Source organism: Trachurus japonicus, chromosome 14, assembly GCF_045865225.1.
Source record: "Trachurus japonicus isolate A0001 chromosome 14, Traja_1.0".
Classification (NCBI taxonomy): Eukaryota; Metazoa; Chordata; class Actinopteri; order Carangiformes; family Carangidae; genus Trachurus; species Trachurus japonicus.
In genome coordinates this window covers 19,876,326-19,895,476 of record NC_140920.1, presented here as the reverse complement: position 1 = coordinate 19,895,476, position 19,151 = coordinate 19,876,326, and the positions used below count along the sequence as shown (strand labels likewise).

Genomic DNA, 19,151 nt, shown 5'->3' with positions numbered 1-19,151 from the left:
GATTTATGTAGTGTATTACCACATTTAAAACCTTATCTTTCCATCTGGATGGTGTAACAAATACTATCTTGGAGTTTTCTTGTAAAATATATTCAGTATTGGCTTCACCGTTGCTTCACTATGGGCTAGGAGGTAGTCTCTGGTCAAATCTTCATTCAACCTTGACAAACTATGCATTTGATCAGTTTCATATGTCTATTTGCTGCCAGCATCACTTTATCAGTAGTTTCCTATTTTATAACGTGAGATCATGCAAATCAACCTTTTGCAATAAAATAGACAAGATAATTTTTCATTTTTATAGTGCATGTGCTTCTGTAAATTTTGATCTGCATCACTTAATGTAATTCTGACTTTCTTTCACTAAACTCTAAGAGTTACCTCTCAGATGGGGACCTGGGCATGACTGTGATAACATCTGAGCTTTCTAAAAGCAGAATGCAGCTGAGAGGTTTTAAATGTGAAAGAGTAAGTTTCATTGAACAATACCAAATTTAGTCGATCCCTCATTAGTTGACAGCAACAACTTCTCTAACTGCATCGGAGACTCATATGTTGTGAGTGAATGATATCTATCCAAACAGCATGCCAAGATCCTTTAGCTATGCTATTTGATCAATTCATGACTTGATCAATTTGTCTTTAAATGATAACTCTTTATATAAATTATTTTTTTAGTCACATGAAAAGATTCTATTGTGTGTGTTAAGTATGATTTAGTTTATCCCTCTGTGCTATAGAGCTCTGTTAAACTATTAAAAACATAAGCATCCACACTGTTGCACTTGGTGACAGTTCATTCATTGCCATAAAGACACAAGCTGCAGTTTATTTTTACTCAGTCCTACATACAACATCCTGCTGACCTACATTATCAATAGGTTGCATGGATAGTTATCTGTGGTTAGTCCCTATCAAATGCACCAGTTTGTCATGTATGTCTGATCTGCTCTCTGTGATGTAAAAATTTGTATTAAATATTGCCCAACCGCTGATATGGTGGCAGATGTGTTAACTAAACCTGTAACAAGAGTCAGGATGGATAAATTTGTGTTTTTAATGTTTGGGGTAAAGTGTTGAAAATGGGTGTATTTATGTCAGATCTTGCTGTCAGTATATCAGAACAAGCGGGGATGTTGAACTGTTGTAAACATAGCCTACTGATCTTGAATGTGCCCTTCTACTGACACCGGCAATAGTATGCAAATCTTTAAATAAATGACTGTTGGCTTGCTCAGTGTGGTTTTGCCAGTCAAACGGACCCAGGCTCTGTAGTCCTGTTTCTCAATATGTGAACCCGGCATTCCAGCCATTTGCAATGGCTGCATCAACGATGAGACAGCCAATTATGTTGGGTCAACAGGAGAGCAACCTGGACTCCATCACCCACACAGAGGCCAGCGACAGCCAAGATGAGGACACAGGTAACAATAGACTGGTAATCTCTAGTGATTTTTTGAACAACGGTAGTCCAAAAACCCAGTTTCAAATTTTGTCATTTGTTTTGTTATATTAACAGTTGAGCTGGTAGCGCTGTGCTGCGCTGTGCAGTACTACATGTCAACAAACTTCACAACCTATGGTTGCCAGACAGTGATGTCATGTGGGTGTTTATCTTTGTTTTTAGCTGTGGGGACTATGCTACTCAAATCATGGTCAAAAGAAAACAGTCTTTTACCACCTTCACCAGTAGCTGGTTTGTCAAGGTTTAGCTGAAAGCTACTAAATACTATTTGTTTTTGTTTTTTTGTCAACTTCATATGGAAACAAAAGCATTCAATTAAGTACTAAATTGTAACTATGAAGAATAAAACTGGTAAATGTATTATACAGGTGGTTCTTTGGATGATTATCAAGCTCTAAATGTATCTACATATTGTTAATACCATCTCCATTCAGAATCAAGAAGAGTTTAGAGTCACTGAGTTGCTTCAAACGATAACTCACATATTCTGGGAGAGGAGGGGTATGTTTGCAGCAGCTGCCAAACCTTCTCATGATGTATTGTTTGGTGAGAAAAGCAGTACTTTCTGTTCATGGCTGACTTGTCCACGACACATTTCTGCGCTCCGCAAAAATAAACAAGAGCCTTGTCCGCTGAAACCAGAGTTTATTCACATAACCTCTGTTTGGCAACAGCTGCAGCAACAGTCAGCAGAAGTGGTGAAGTGGGTCTCCTGCTGCCAGCCGTGCAGGCAGAAACCAAACCAGGGTTCATTTCCTGACTGTGCAACAGTCAAAGGCAGTCACAGTCAGTGGGGGAGAGACCTCTAACAGAAAATCAGTGCTCAAGTATTCACTTGCCGAAAGGTAAAAGTTTTAATACAATAACGTAAAATTGATACTGTACTAGTAGAAGGCTTGTGTTCCGACAGAAGCAAAATCTGTGTCAAAACCTGTGAGTGATACAAACCAAAGGTGATCATTCAGACCTCATGACTGGGGAGGTCACCAAAGGTCACTGACCTTATTACACTGAACAAAAATATAAACGCAAGACTTTTGTTTTTGCTCCCATTTTTCATGAGCTGAACTCAAGGATCTAAAACTTTTTCTATGTACACAAAAGGTCTATTTCTCTCAAATATTGTTCACAAATCTGTCTAAATCTGTGTTAGTGAGCAGATAATCCATCCACCTCACAGGTGTGGCATATCAAGATGCTGATTAGACAGCGTGATTATTGCACAGGTGTTCCTTAGGCTGGCCACAATAAAAGACCACTCTAAAATGTGCAGTTTTCCTGTATTGGGTGCGTTTGGGGGGGGTCAGAAAACCAGTCAGTATCTGGTGTGACCATTTGCAACACATCTCCTTCACACAGAGCTGATCAGGTTGTTGATTGAGGCCTGTGGAGTGTTGCTCCACTCCTCTTCAATGGCTGCGAAGTTGCTGGATATTGGCAGGAACTGGAACACGCTGTCATATACGCCGATCCACAGCATCCCAAACACGCTCAATGGGTGACGTGTCCGGTAAGTATGTTGGCCACGCAAGAACTGGGATGTTTTCAGCTTCCAGGAATTGTGTACAGATCCTTGCAACATGGGGCCGTGCATTATCATGCTGCAACATGAGGTGATGGTCGTGGATGAATGGCACAACAATGGGCCTCAGGATCTCGTCACGGTATCTCTGTGCATTCAAAATGCCATCAATAAAATGCACCTGTGCTCGTTGTCCATAACATACGCCTGCTCATACCATAACCCCACTGCCACCATGGGCCACTCGATCCACAACGATGACATCAGCAAACTGCTTACCCACACAACACCATACACGCTGTCAGCCATCTGCCCTGTGTGAACAGTGAAAACTGGGATTCATCCGTGAAGAGAACATCTCTCCAAGTGCCAGATGCCATCAAATGTGAGCATTTGTCCACTCAAGTCGAACTGCAATCAGGTCGAGACCCCGATGAGGACGACGAGCATCTGCCGTCTGGATGGCTGGTCTCAGATGATCTTGGAGGTGAACATGCTGGATGTGGTGGTCTTGGGCTGGTGTGGTTACACGTGGTCTGCGGTTGTGAGGCCAGTTGGATGTACTGCCAAATTCTCTGAAAGGCCTTTGGAGAAGGCTTATGGTAGAGAAATGAACATTCAATTCACAGGCAACAGCTCTGGTGGACATTCCTGCAGTCAGCATGCCAATTTCACGCTCCCTCCAAACTAGCGACATCTGTGGCATTGTGCTGTGTGATAAAACTGAACATTTTAGAGTGGCCAGCCTGAGGCACACCTGTGCAATAATCATGCTGTCTAATCAGCATCTTGATATGCCACACCTGTGAGGTGGATGGATTATCTCGGCAAAGGAGAAGTGCTCACAGATTTGTGAACAATATTTGAGAGAAATAGACCTTTTTACATAGAAAAAATTTTAGATCTTTGAGTTCAGCTCATGAAAAAATGAGAGCAAAAACAAAAGTGTTGCATTTGTTCAGTGTACAATCCTGTCTGAGACGACTTTTGTGACTACCGGTATGTGGCATGATTCAGTATCCTGGAGGAAGTAGCCATTAGAAGATGGTAAAGGGACAAACAGGGTCAGATAGGTTGTCCAGAGTTGGATGGGTGGATGGATTCATGCCATTGATGCTCATGTGTGTGACCTATTCGCTGCCTCAGCAGAAATCCACTGTCATAGGGCCAGGCTACGTTTTTCCAATCTTCCGCTGTCCAGTGTTGGCGAGTCTGTGCCCGCTGCAGCCTCAGATTTCTGTTCTTGGCCGAGAGGAGTGGAATCTAATGTGGTCCTCTGCTGTTGTAGCTCATCCGCCTCAAGGTTGGACGTGTTCTTCGTTCTGAGAGGCTTTTCTGCTCACCACAGTTGTAAAGAGCGGTTATCTGAGTTACCGGAGCCTCTGTCAGCTCCAACCATTTCTTGCCATTCGTCTCTCCTCAACAAGGCGTTACTGTCGCAGGAATGCTGCTCATTGAATTTGATTTTGAATGTATTTTGTCACATTCAAAGACACTTAGATCACATCATTTCTCCCCATTCTGATTGAACATCAGTTGAGGCTTATGACTGCAGTGTCTGTTCTGCTGCCACATGATTGGCTGACAAGCTAATTGCATGAATCAGCAGGTGCTCAGATGTTCCTTATAAAGTACTTAGTGATTGCATATTTAGTCTTGTGTCTTAAAATAAATCTGTAAATTAAAAAGGGGCATGAGTTTCCTAAAGTCTACCTCAAGTTACAGATGTTTTTTTAATTAAACCATTTGAGCAGTTCACAAGAGAAATGCCTATTTGAACTGCGAATAGTCCTTGAAAATCTAAAATGTGATGCAGGGGATCACATCGAAACACATACTTTATTTTCATAAGGAGCCATAAATGCGTTGTATCTTATAAGTTCATCATATTTTTGTTCTGATCTTTGAAAAGCATCTAGTAACTGCGGACGCTGGATGAATGCAGTGGCATCCAATTACAATATTTCCTAGCATAGTGGGGTAAAGGGGCAAAGCAGATGAAAATAGCAGCAGAAACTTGAACTTGTACTTGAGCAAATCTTCTTAGTAACTTGTAGATTGTCCAAGCACTGGATATGTGGAAAATGATTTCAATCTCATTTGTTTTTTTTCATAGATTTTCAGGTCCTTGAGTTTTAGTTATTTAAATCAACATCCATCTATTTTCACTTTCTTTCTCACACTGGTCTCCTCTGGGGCCCCCTGGTGGCTGCACAGCTCCGTGGAGCCTCTACATGCCTCAGGCTGGCCAGGCTTAGTCCAGATATTAGGTTGCAGACAGAGGAAGAAAATGCACAAAAAGTTACTTGGACATGTTTATGAAAAAATGCCCTAAGCCCATAGTTTGGTGACCTACATACATCTAATAATCCCTCACACAGACCACATAATAATACACTGTCAGTCATCAGTCATTACTTCACTTGGTCCCGAGACGTTTAATGGATATAAGTGGGTTTGGATGTAGAGACTCGGCCACAGTAGAGTTGTTCTCAAAAGAGTTGAGACCAAAAAGTACAAAAAAGGGGGTAAAAGCAGTAGGAAATTTCCACATAAAACACATCAAACAATTTCAGCAAAGTTATAAAAATCACAGATTATTTGCCCCATAGCCTATACCTCTCTTTTATCTATTAAACCGGTGCAGTCATTATCCACTGCCTGATATGAACTAATTATGAGGATTGTTTTGTTAATGCTTTTAATTTAACAATTGTGGGCAGTAAATTTTAGATTAGTTTCCGAATGCAATAAGGTAGCTATAAACATATGGGGAACTTAGACCGACCTATAGACATCCCATAATATCTTCGTTTAACTTTTCTGTGACAATAGAAGAAATTACAGCTGCTGACAAAGACTAAATTATGAATATTCATGAACAGTTAATTCAATGTTTATATACTGCTGATAAATTATAAATAAAGGGGGTGGGTGGGGGTGAGGGCACATTATTTCATCATGAATAATTCAAGCAACATATGTTTGCATTAGGTGTTTAGTCATAAGTAAAAAATAAAAAAGTTTGTTAACTTTGTCTGATTCACAACATGGTTCTTTTAAAAACTAGCTCTGTTCTTCCAAGTGAGGAGTTTCTCAACATCTTAAAATGACAATAAAGAAAGTCTTGATTTTGTCGTGAGGACTTTAACTTTGAAATTTGAAAACCGGAAGTTAGATTAAAGCCAAAGGGGCTATCTTAGATACAGAAGACGGGCACGGTGGGCAATTAGAGAGAATTGAAGAAGGAAAACTATCTCAAAATGGAACACAAGTGTATTGATGCATGGAACATTTTATTCTGTGTTTATAAAAACATCTGGAGTTGCTGGAATCGACCATTGATCCCTTGAGTCAAACAGAAATATTTGAAAGCTTCACTGAATTATAGGCTATCAATTCTATTACCACAGCAAATTAAACTGATAGACAGAAATCACAGTTGCACTGTCTTGTCATGTCTTATGAATACCATGCAGTCCTGTAACTACATAATTATCACAAGTGTTTGAGGGATCATTACAAAACACAGGGGCGTCACCATGGATTTATGGTGCCATGAAAGGATAACACACTGCCCCCCCCCCCCCCCCCACCCCCTTCCAATTATCTCTGTACTGAATTTGCTAAATAGGCTAAGCAGCTGTGACATGAATGAAGTAGCCTAAATGAATGAAATGGAAAACTAATCAAAACAGAAATTAGAAGTCTTGTTGGTGCTAGAGGAAAAAGTCAAATATGATTCTTTCCCTCTTTCTCTCTCTCTCTCTTTGAACTCATATTCAACTTTACCGAATAAACAAAACTCTCACAAAAGGAACTCAATATTCAGCCACATAAACAAACAATAGCCTCCACAATAGCTACAACTTTTCTTCCCTAGCCTATTTTATTGACGGTGAGCTGAGCATAAGGTAACACGTCTTCATGCAAAAACCTTCACAATACAAGAACTCATTACAAAGTATGACAAAGAGTCTCATAAACCCACATACACTGAGCTCACCTTACATTACATTAAATCTCATTTTGGGCGACTCATCCCTAAGGATCTGGTTGGACAGGCATAAACCATCTTCAGTTCATTAAATTTTTATTGACTGGTCGGACCATCATAGTGCACCTTGTTTTAGCTGTCACTCATTCTTTTTACTCGTTTTTTTTTTTTTATCGGCCCCCATATTGTAATAACATTAATGGGACTCGAAGGCTGCAGTTAGAAACGGCGTTTTATTTTGAAGGCGCCGGCAGGAAGTGCAGCGGTGGTGGGTGTGCGGCTCTTACCGCAGCATGCGGGCAGATCGCAGCGCATTCCGATGTGGAGCTGGAGATGTAACCGCTGCGTGGACTGCACGTCTCCTACCCGTCCTCACACACGGTCTCTGAGGGAATAAAATGTCCGGCTTGAAGGAGTCCACCACTTGTCCCGACGGCTACAGAGCTCTGAGCACCAGCGAGCTGAGGGAGCTTTTACACAACGACGACAAAATGGACCAAATTATTCGCCTCAATGAGACGGTGGGTATCCTCTGCTCTGCTCCCCAAAGAGCCAAAGTGCCTGGAGGAATCTGTGTTACCGCTCTGTCACAATACGTGCTTTAACGTCGTTTTGTTTTCCCGCTTTAGCATGTTTCTATGTTTCTTCTTTGTCGCTGAAAACGAGCGTTTTTGGGGGTGTTTGGGGGTTTATGGTCAACCATTGTGTTGATGTGCAGGCTGTGTGTGTGTAACGCAAATCCATGGCTCATCGATTGTCTGCGTGGCGAGTGGTCGGATTTCCAATTCGTTTCCGTGAGCCCCCTCATCTCCTAATATTATTAGCAGCGTTTCATCAGTCAACGCAAAGACAACAGGGAAAAGTCTGAAGAAATGCATTTTTTTCTCGGTCTGTATAAGTGCTTATTTTCACTCCACGCGTGTTCTTATTGTGCAGGAAACATCATATCGTGCTGCTGCTGCTGCTGCTGCTGCTGGTGGCAAAGAACCCCCCCAGAAGGCGCCGTTATGTGGTTTCAGTCCTTGTTCAGAAATTACGTTTAAATATCCGGCATTTCAGCGTTTCCTCACCTGTGTGCACACACTTACACACGAGGTAGAAGATGACTTGAGAGAAGGCTGAACACTTTATCATACAAAACTAATTTAGGCATTTTTTTCCAACATGCACAGCACAGCAGCAGCCCTTTGAATACAAATGCAACTTTTACAACTAGTCTTCACCTCTGAATGGCATTAGTGGCCGTGGATCATCTCAGATAGAAGCACACTTTTTTTTCTTGCAGTGAGCTGCGTCTCATTGTGCTGAATTTAAAAGTGCTCTCTCTGGGCTTTGGAAAACAACCAAAGTCAGATTATGTCATTTTTTGCAGCTTTGCATGTGGACACAGTAAGTAAAAATAAAAAAAAATAAAAAAGCAATATTTTTAAAAGGAATTCCACGTGCATTAGTCTCCATGTCAGTGGTGCACGTTTCAGGGGGGGTACAGGATGACCTTCTTGGTGTCAAGCAATATTCATCACCATCAGCACCCCCACCCCCTCTTTCGGTCTCACACACACACACACAGTCTGCTAGATGTTTGCAAACTTTTTTCATGGGCCCCATTTTCATTAGGTTTGCCTTGAGGTGCTCAAATACAATTGACTCTCTCAATCAGGATTCAGTAGGCTGTAGCATTGCATTGCTGTTTCATAGCTGCGGGTGGGTGGAGTGAAACCAATCCAATGTGGGCTCATCATCATCGTCGTCGTCATCATCATGTATGTTCTCACTGCGCTATCATTCAGTGAATGAAATAACTGAGTCGTTAAACTCCGGTTTAAATGACCGGTCTTTGCTTTAGAGAACCATCGAACTGGACCTTTTGCTTTTCCTCTCTTCGCCTACAACCCTCTTCTTGTGATACGGAGACAGCAAAAATATATATCATTAGGATTTTTGCACAGAAACACCCGTTCCTCTGTGACAGGATGTGACACTTGAAACCCGGCACTGAGAATGAATTGGGACGATGGAGCCAAAGTGGTTGAATCTCACTAAGAGGTCACGCTGCTCCCCTCAGGGAGCCGAGCAGAGTGACTCACAGCCACAATCCAGGGAGCTTAGCAGTGTTTGAGCCAGGGTCCTGTCCTGTTCATCTGTCACCGACTAGTAACATGAAACTTAAACATTTTGCTTCCTTTGACACACTCAATAATAATAACTTCATAATAATAATAATGTATCAAAACATGAAGCGTATGCGGTCGTGGCTGTGCAAACTGATGACTTCACAACCCTTCTCTCATCTCCATATGAGCTGCAGGAGCACAACGCTTCATTAATCTCATGGTAATGATGAATGTTACATAAACCAGAGTGTAATCATTCGTAACGATTCACAATCATGAATGCCACGGCCTCATTAATTACTGTCCACACAAACACACGTGTCAGGTCATGGGTATTTCTATTAACGGTGATCTGAAACATCAGTTTTTGTTGTTGGTGCTAAAAGAAGTTCCTCGTGGTTTCCTAGAGTCATGGACATTTGTAGATAAATATTTGTGTAAATTCTGAGGCAAATGCCAGTATACAGGTAGGGGAAGAAAAGACTGATTGTGACCTCAAATGCTCTGCTGCTGCTGCAGTGCTTTGATGAGGCTTAGGTGATTCTTAGACTCACAACAACAGAATGAGATTGGGTGGAGAGCAGAGTGAAGAAGAGGCACTTCCTCTGTAGAGCTGGGTATTAAACCTCAGTACATTTGTGGTGTAGACTTTAAAGTGCCTGCAGCACCAGCATTGTTTATCTAACCATCTAACCATCTCATGCATAAACATCATTGGATTAATACTGGAAACGTCACATCCAGTCAGAGCAACATGTGTCGGGCTACCTGATGAGCCTAACTTGCATTCACTCTCTTTTAGCCGTTTTGTTTTTTGAGTGTCTGCTGACTCCTGGGGGGAAACATCAAGACTCTTTAGCAGCTAAATGCTCTGCTGTGCTCACCGGCTCGTCTCTAACTGGGCCTGTCTGCTGTTCGGTGCCGTGCCGGTGGCGTCGAGTGGCTTCATCAGAGCTTGTTTGCTGGAAACAAGCTGCCTGCTGCGGCCAGCGATCGAAGCAGTTTGAGAGTCAACCGGGATAGTAAAATTTGCTGTCAGGAAAATCAGAAACAACCAGCCGAAAAATGATAAAAATGCTCGGTGGAGTCTGGCGGTGATAATTCTCAGCACATGCGGCATCGTTTCCACATTAGCGCACACAAGTCATTTGGTAAAAATATTCATCAAAGCCACTTTAAAGCGCTGCCAAATAATGCAAGGACAGAGAGTTATGGGGCTGACCTTCCACCAGACGCTTACAATACACATCCCCTCATTTCAGTGCAAGCCCTATATTACATGACGGATTCTCTTTCATGGAAAAGGCTTTGCACCCCATCTATTTCATCTGAGAGCGACTGTTAAATTGATGCCTTCAGTCTGCAGAAGCCTTATTAGGGCTGAGCCTCATTTAAGATGAAAGAGAAACACCTATTTACTGCATTTCATGTGGTCAGACACGTCGAACCGCAGAAAACAACAGCGCCGGTCGTCGTCTTTTTCCAGCTCCAGAACCTCAGCGCTCCCTCGGTGTCATTTGTCAGGGACGGTAAACACAATCAGTCCTCTTTTACAGCTCATGAATCAAAATGCAAAAAAAAGAAAACATTCCCCTCCCCGAAGACTGCAGCAGTTGTTTGATAAACGGGCCTAGCCATAGCAGGAAATGGACTGTCCGTTTTGATTCCTGTTTAAGGAAACTGGACGGATGACTTGGCGGCGAGCCCCGAAACGAGCCGTGTTATCTTCATTCTTTTAAACGGAACAGCTGATCTGTAGCCGCGTCTCTCCCTTTGCCGGACTTACAGGACACATTCTGCAAATTCCTCTGAACTTTGGGACTTGTGCATCCCCCTTTTCTTTTTTTTGATGACCCGTGAAATGTGAGACAGATGCAGCGTACAACTCTTTAGCTCAATGGCAGAGCCTTCGGGCCCAAAGTGACTGACTGTTGAAAGAAAGCAGTTGAGCAAGAAATGTATCCGGCTGGGCAGAATCGCAGGAATGCTGAGACTGATGGAGCAGTCAAAGAGGATTCAGGCTTTTGCAGAGTGGTGGTCATAAAGTGGCTTTGTGTCCGCGGATGAGACACTGAACCACTTCTTTACTGTAACGCTATTGACAACACTGTTTGGCAACACTTAAAGGAAGTGGCATGATTGCTTTAAATAATGTATGGTTTTGTTATGGTCCAGTGACGATGTGTCATTCTCACCCCTCCCCCCCCACACACATACCTCAACCAGCATGGCGCCTACATTTAACACCGTATGGAAGCCATAAAAGGTCAGAATTGTGACCTTTTTAACTTATAATCCTTCATAACTTGATTTTATTGAATGATTAAGGTGATGTCCTTGGTCAATATTTCTTTCAGTCAGCTATATAACTGCAACAATCAGTCGCTTAATCGATTAATCAGTCAACAGAAAATTAATTGGCAATTTTGCTGATGGATTAATCATTCTAATGATCCCTTTCTTCTGTCAGCAGAAGATAAAACTGTCTGCGGTCGCCATTGATCTTTGTTCTGTGTTGATGCAGGTTGTATGAAGTCATGCAGCAGTAGTGGGTGTTGTGTTGTTAAGGGCAGGGCAAGAACCGCAGGGACTTTCAGCAGTTCATTGTGAAGCTTCACAGCTTTCTTTCAGCTGGAAGAAAAGAAATCCTTCAGCATAAACGTTCTCTCCTCATCAGCAAAGTCATTGAATGCACCTCACTAACATGGTCTGAACGGTACACACATCGTTCAGAGTACATTTAACATCTTTTATACATGTTGGGCTAAGTTGATATTAGATAATTAGTTTCTTGATTCATTGAAAGGAAAACCATGAAAACCTTTTATCGCTTATCATCAATTTCCAACAGCTTCGTGACTCAGATTTCTTGTTTTGTCCAATAAACAGCCCAAGATTCAAATACATTACATTTTTAATCATATAAGATTTAAAAGTCTGACATTCGAGAGTGATGTATTTTTCCATGAAAAATGACCAAAATGATTTTTTAGTTAATTGGTCAACACTTTTTATTAACAGTAACAATGAAAAAGAGAATTAGGACTGAAACAAAGCGCAATTTTCATCAATTAAACTGCTAACTGTTGTTCAGTTAATCTATGGCAGAAATAGATACCAAAAAGAAGTCTTTTACTGTGTCGTCTGTCCAAAATGAGACAATATTCATTTTACTTTTCTGTAACAAGAGATAGAGTAGAAAATATGTGATGTTTTGTCTCAAGAAAATTACTTAAACAATTACCAAATGATTGATTTTGATAAGTGTAGTAGATATAGTATGATGATGAAAAGCCTCAGACTCTTTTTGACTTTGTGCTCATCATCAGTTTCAGGATCTTCAAGTGGACAGGGAGACGCTGATGACCTCGAACCGGAGCCTGGCGGAGGAGAGCCTCGCCAGACGACCCCGCCTCAACAACGGCAAACTCCAGCTGGCGGAGAAATACCGGGAGCTGTCCAACCTGGCAACCAAATGCTGGGAGAAACAGAGTCAGCTTGGTGAGTTTACTCCACTAGAGAACAAGGGGTGAGGAGGTGAGATCAGATGCCAGTCAAGACATGAGTCAGGAGGAGTGGAGGTCACTAGTTCACACTGGCTGATCAATGGGTAAATATGTCTGGGCTGAGTCGAAAGAGAAGAATTTCTCATTTTTCTGTTCAACCGTAACCAGCTGGCTGTCGCTGTGGTCCTTTTGTACTCTAAATGACCACATAGATTTCATAAGATTTTATGGACACGGCAAAGAAAACAAACCAAAAGAAGAAATCGCAGAAAGCCAAAAAAAAAAAAAAGGTTGCATCCCAACCGCTAAAGGTTAAAACTAATTATACGTGATATCCCACAGAGGCTCCTCATTGTCTTCCCTTGTCATTTGCAGAACGACGCTCTGCCTCCTTTACCGCGCCATTTGAGGCATAGAAAGCAAAAATAAATCTAAATCGCATTTGACTGGCTGTGACACTCGTCGCTAGTTCAGAGAAGTGAGAGAAGTTTCACATCAGAGTGCAGAGAAAGCTTCGGAGTGTCAGTGAGACGAGCCTTCAACCGCTCAGCGAAAGCCTCAGCATGACTGGAGTTTGGTCATGGGAACGAAATGGAGCATATCAAATGCCAGCAGGAAGCTTGCAGCAGTTGTCAAGGAATTTGCGGGGTGAAAGGGGCCTTGTCTTTGTTTAGGCGAGTCATGGTTGTGACGGGGCGGCTGTAGGGGCAGCACCAGAGGATGTCTTCTAAGCCTCGGCCCTAAATTTTAAAGCCCTTTACAGGCAAGCTGTAGAAATTCCTCACACTGTAAGAGCCAAGCCAAGAGCAGGTGATAAAATAAATCCCTCAGCATTAATTTCCAGAGGTAATGTCAACTGCTACTTATTTATAACCCGCCAGTGTGTGTGTGTGTGTGTGTGTGTGTGTGTGTGTGTGTGTGTGTGTGTGTGTGTGTGTGTGTGTGTGTGTGTGTGTGTGTGTGTGTGTGTGTGTGTGTGTGTGTGTGTGTGTGTGTGTGTGTGTGTGTGTGTGTGTGTGTGTGTGTGTGTGTGCGTGCGCGCTTCGGTGGTACCGGCCCAGCGCTCGGTTTGCACTCAAGAAAAGGCGATGCCAGGTTCCTGCCTCAGCTGCCGGCCAGTGATGGAAGTCGGGAAGAATGTTAAACTTCCTGTCGATGCGTGCGCCTTACACAGATGCTGTCCCACCTCCCCAGCGAAGCAGGATGGGCGGGGGTCCGTCCTTCCTCTGCAAAAACATCTGATTCTCATTTGGCGCAAGTTGCAACAAGGGGAGAGAGAGAGAGAGGGATGCTAAAAGGTGAATGAGGAGGGTTTCTTTTCCTCGAGCTGAGTAATCTCAGCAGAGACGAAGCGAGGGGCGGATCAAGGCCGACAGCTGTATTGTTTGACACATCCTGCTGTCGGGTGGACGGAGCTGTGTGGCCAGAGAGAGCTGGCAGCGAGGGTTCCCCAGGTGGAGTTGAGACCTTGAGCGTTTCTTAACGTGGACTCCAGATACTTTCTCACAAACCACTGCTGGCATCTGTTTGACTCTGCTTCCTCCTGTTGCTACACTGGTGGCTAAACATTGGCTCTGCCTTTTAAACATTTGAGTAGTGATGAGTTGAACCACTGTTGTTTTATCCCCCCAGATTCCCCCAACACACACAAACCCGCAGTGTCAGCCAATACTGTGTACTTGCTCATTTCCTATATGCAGAATGCAGATGTAATATATGTACATATATTGAATTTATAATGGAAACATGTAAAAATCATACATGAAACATGTTGGGAATTAGAAGAATTTCATATATTGACATGCAAAAAAAGCCCATACAGATGTATGTATGTGGCGTGCCCTTGACCTGTTCTATATCCAAAGTCTTTAAATATACAGTATGCTGGTACAGAGAGAGACCATGTTCCCAGACTGTGGAGATAGACATGATGGTTTAAATGAATAACAAGAACATGAATAAAATATGAATTGGATAAAAATAATTTACATGTATGATCTTAACATCTTGAACTCAATATATACAGCATATATCTATATAAAAGATGTATATATGTGATAGAGATAGGAGTGATATACTGTATAATGCAAGATCACTTGATATAGGGCCAATAAATGTCACATATTGCATTTCTGTGTGGGTTAACAGATAAAAGGACTGGATTTTGACACTGATCTCAAGCTTCAGTTTGATGTTGACTCTCAAAGTACAGGCCTGAGTCAGTTACATCAGGTAAATACTAATCTTGTGTAAAACACATCTTAGATTTCTCCTAAATTCACTAAATACAAAACGCAGCTGTTTTCCTGAATATAAAACAGTGGAAAGTTTTTGGGGATACATTCGGGGATAAATTGTAAACACATATGCAGGGTTTATTTTCTTTGGCTAATAACAAACAGCTAAAACATGACAGGTCTTTACTCTTTTGAACCGAAATGTTTGAGCAGGAATAATAGAGCCTTGCACCATCCGAGCAGGTGTCGCCTCTGTGCATATTTAAGCAGATCTGCCAGCGTCATTTCAGTCTGTTGAACAGGAGCATTATGGATTTACTCTCATCTGTGGCAATAACGGGGAAAAAGAGAGAGGTGGATAAAACGTCAAGTGTGCAAGAGCTGTGCAACATGTGTGGCTGATGCTAGAGGCAGTGCTTCCAATATGATGAGCCATTTGAGGGTATCTGTTGACAGTGCAAGGAGGAGAGAGTCGGTGGGAAAGAACAGAGGAAAACCGTCTGCCTTGTGTGTTTGTTGTAATGTGGCCGTTTTATATAGACAAAACAAATCTGCTGCTAATTACAAAACCCACCCTGATAATAATCATCATCAGCGTGTTAAAGCCCCTAATGTTCTTCTACCTCCACGGTCCACCAGGTGTTTCCACATGTCTCAGATTCTTCTATTAGTTGGTTTTAAATTAAAAGTCCCACTGCAGAGTCATGTAAATGAGACCACATGACATTGCAACAGCAATGTTTTGAAAACGCACAAAAAAGAAATGCTGAACTTTCTTCTAAGCTTGTGATGGTGCTGAAATCCATTGGGTTATACCCACCATTACACGAAGCATATAAACACAGTTTCTCTGAACCTCAGGTTTAAAGGAACAAAGACTCTCGTGATCTCGATAAAAATCAGTTTTATTGCTTTTCATTTTGTCTCAATGCTTGTCTTTGTGAATTTTTTTTAACTTGAAGGGATAACGGGTCAAATGCTGACAACATCACAACTAGGGATGCACATGATTAACCGTTTAACCGATAACCGATACCGCTCGTTATGTTGTCAGCTCATGGGGGCGTGTCGACACATGCAGACTTCAACGTGCCTTCAGTCATATAAAGTTGCACAGGAGGACTGACAGTAGCCTATGTGCTGTGACCAGACGACAAATGTAGCCTACAATGACATAGATGTGCATCACCCGTAACAACAGCGCTGCGCAAAACAAAAGGACGTCTCTGTGGTCTCCAGCTGGTTCACCTGCAGCTCCATAGAGGAGCTCTGCTGCTCCTCTCTCTTCAGCCTGGTGTTTGGCTGCACTTTGTATAAAAACAGTTCAACATTGGACGATCTAACCTCCATTATGCACGATCAGCTGAGGCAGAGCACAATGGATGTGGCGCTGATCAGCTGTCGGAGTGCACGTGTGTGTTTAACAGCAAAAAAAAGTGATCTAATCTTATTGGTTAGCAGTTAATAATCGGTTAACGAGTGTCGGTTATCGGTCAGAAAAAAAATTCAAAATGTGCATCCCTATTGAGGGATATTTTCAGCACAGCTACAGCACTATTTAAAACATCAATGCTCATCAGTACAGTGTCAGAATGTGTGGCTGTCACTAATTATGGATCAAAGAGCAAGAGCCTCTTTCTACATTTTGCATGTTTGAGTGTTTACACAGTCAGAAATGCTGGTATTTCAAGTGCCGCCATAGTAACTGTGAGTGTTTTGGATCATTTTGAATCTGCGAGTTTAATCTGATCCAATATCGGCAGAGACAGAACCATTAACATTAGCCGGTTGTTAATGCTATCAGATGTTTGAATTCGGCGTCAGGTTACATTTGAAAGAGAAAGCAGCACTTTCGGCATCGTACAAAACATGAAAATGAGGCATGACGTTGGCAGCTTTGTAACAACTTTAACACCATTTGTCAGCTCTCAAAGCAGAACAGCCCTGTGTTTGGCTCCCGGCGCCGGTTTAGTGAAACCAGTGTAGGTAGACTGTGCAACACCGATCTGATGCCGTTGAGTGTTTTCAGCTGCCGGGCCGCCGCAGTCTGCTGACAATGACTAGAGCGCACCTTTTGTCTATTAGTGTTCTTCTTTAATCTTCCGTAATCCACGCGCCCAATCCATGTTTCACATTTAAAGGAGCATGAAAGTGCAGAAAGTTGAGAAGTCGAACCTTCACCCACTGACCACACTGAAAAGTCCCTTCACACCCACCAGCTTTTGCACAAATGAAGGTCAGCAGCTGCAGGACTCGACTTGCTGCGTCTTACTTCCAGACCTTCATTTGTGATGTTGGGTGTGGTCATCAAAATGGGATTCGGGGGTTTGTTTGTTGTCATCATACCAGCTCTAAGTGAATAGGAGGTGTGAGAGACGCCTTTTGTGCTCACTTCCTCTGGGATACTTTTTATCCGGCATCTGTGCAGCCAAAGAACAGAGTGCACGTGGTGTCTGTAACTACACCTTTTATGTTTGGGACTTTCTGAATGAAAAGGTCACACCCTTTGACAGAAAGTCAACATATCTCTTGCAGTTTTGAAGGGTATAAAAGACCTGGATGTTCCTTCTTGTTCCTCAGTGTGTGATACAGACTGCGCGCTATGGATTTAGACATTTATGAGGTGTTTTTCCGTCAGGACAGATTCGCTTTTTGAATCTCCGAGTCGGCTCAGTGTCTGATACATATTTCAGGGGCTCAGGCTGAAAGTGGTGTCAGAGGATGCATGGAGCGAGTGAAGAGGCTGGGGGTGTTGCTCACAGTTGGTAGCAGTTAGGTGAAGCTGTCAGGCAAAGCGCTGGGGCACAGTTTCCATGGGCTGCTGGAGCAAAGAGGCAGACACCCTCGGCTTTAGTTCCAACACAACTGGCCATGTTTTGTTGCGCTGCATTTATTCGGCTGACGTTTTTGTCCCAAACATCTTAGAATAAATACAATCAAGCTCCACAGGAAGAAAAAACTGGAAGCTCAGCCCTGATTGTGTCTTTCTGTCTCGTCTACCAGTGGTGATTGCAGCACAGATAAAAGACACAGAATAAAATATCAAGTGTTACTGATCTTGTTGTGGCTAGCAGCTGATGTTAAGATGAATGTTTTAACAAATGTCTTTGCTCTGTTCTGTTGTATTTTATGCTTGGGCACCGTCCAGACTAACACAGCTGAAGATGCATATATACCAGAGCGTTCTCATACACCGGGCATGTGTAAGCTGGTGTAAACAGGAAACACATTGTCGATTCTGAGGTTAATTGGTTGCAAAAATACAACGTGTTGCAATGCAGAAGTTTTCAAACTAAAATGGGGGCCAGCAACATTTCCAAAAGTCTCAGTTTTCAGTGCTTGAAAACATGAGAGTAGTGTTAGTTAGTTGGTAGGTGAAAAGTTGTGCTAGTGTTGACGTAGCCTGAGATGCAGTGTGTGGAAATATTTCTGTGGGTTCACCTGCAAATGAGGCAGTGGAGGCAGTACGGATGAGCAGAGCAACAAATTGCGTATCACCCACACTCCGTTTGAGCTTGATTTTTATTATTTTGGGGGGGGGGACAGCCACACGACACAGTGGAATTATAATCTTTTGGATAGCGTGCAGTCCACACAGCCCTCCTCTCGCCAACTATGGTGTGACATGAAGTGCAGGGGGGGGACTATGGATTTCCAAATGGGAAGAAAACGGGAAAATCCTTAAAATAGATGGAATATAAAGCTGTCAGAGGAGGAAACAGAGCCAGCATTAATCCCATGAGCAGCACTGACCGCGACTGAACACAGCAGAGGGAACATCACCAACCCACAGCCACTCTCAGGGCTAAGGGAAAAAAAGATGTCATGGTGCTAATCACAGTGTTTGATTGACAGGACTCACCACAGCAGTGAGTAAATGGAAGGAACAGATGGTGGAAAAAAACAGGGACTGATATTGTCTGTCACTCCGATTTCAGATTTGAAGAGTTTTTCTCTCTCTCTCTCTCGGCAGCAGCGAGCGCGGCACCATTTCTGCAGAGGTCCCCGAACGATCCTAAAAGCGGAAATGTGTTACACTGGGTTTGTAGCACTTCACACGAAGCTGTGAAGCTGTTATCACACCAGCGTAGGATATAACAGAAACGCTCTGACGCTGCGGTGCGGAGGACAAACGTGAGTCCGGAGTGCTGCAGGGGTGTCATTCACCGCCAATTCGCTGGCTAATTTTCAAGCCTCTGATACATTCATGCCCTGCAAGGCCCCATCTGTAATACCGTGACCTATTTGTGTATAATCAGCAGCAGATCGCTCGCCCGCCACGTCGAGCTGCATTTTTTCACTTGATTTCT

The 19,151-nt window shown here is 42.8% G+C and overlaps 1 protein-coding gene across 2 annotated transcripts in view; it reads left to right on the top strand.

Annotated features, from left to right (window-relative positions):
• The first annotated feature begins 7,259 nt into the window (after positions 1 to 7,259).
• Positions 7,260 to 19,151, top strand: part of vps37d (VPS37D subunit of ESCRT-I) — a 35,496-nt gene continuing 23,604 nt past the window's right edge. Inside the window, exons 1-2 of one of the 2 annotated variants that reach the window (XM_085798264.1) lie at positions 7,260 to 7,505; positions 12,428 to 12,599. In XM_085798264.1, the coding sequence (XP_085654390.1) occupies positions 7,383 to 7,505; positions 12,428 to 12,599 (295 nt within the window). In that variant the 5' untranslated portion in view covers positions 7,260 to 7,382. The remainder of the gene's footprint in view (positions 7,506 to 12,427; positions 12,600 to 19,151) is intronic. The other variant, XM_085798265.1, reaches the window with a different exon arrangement.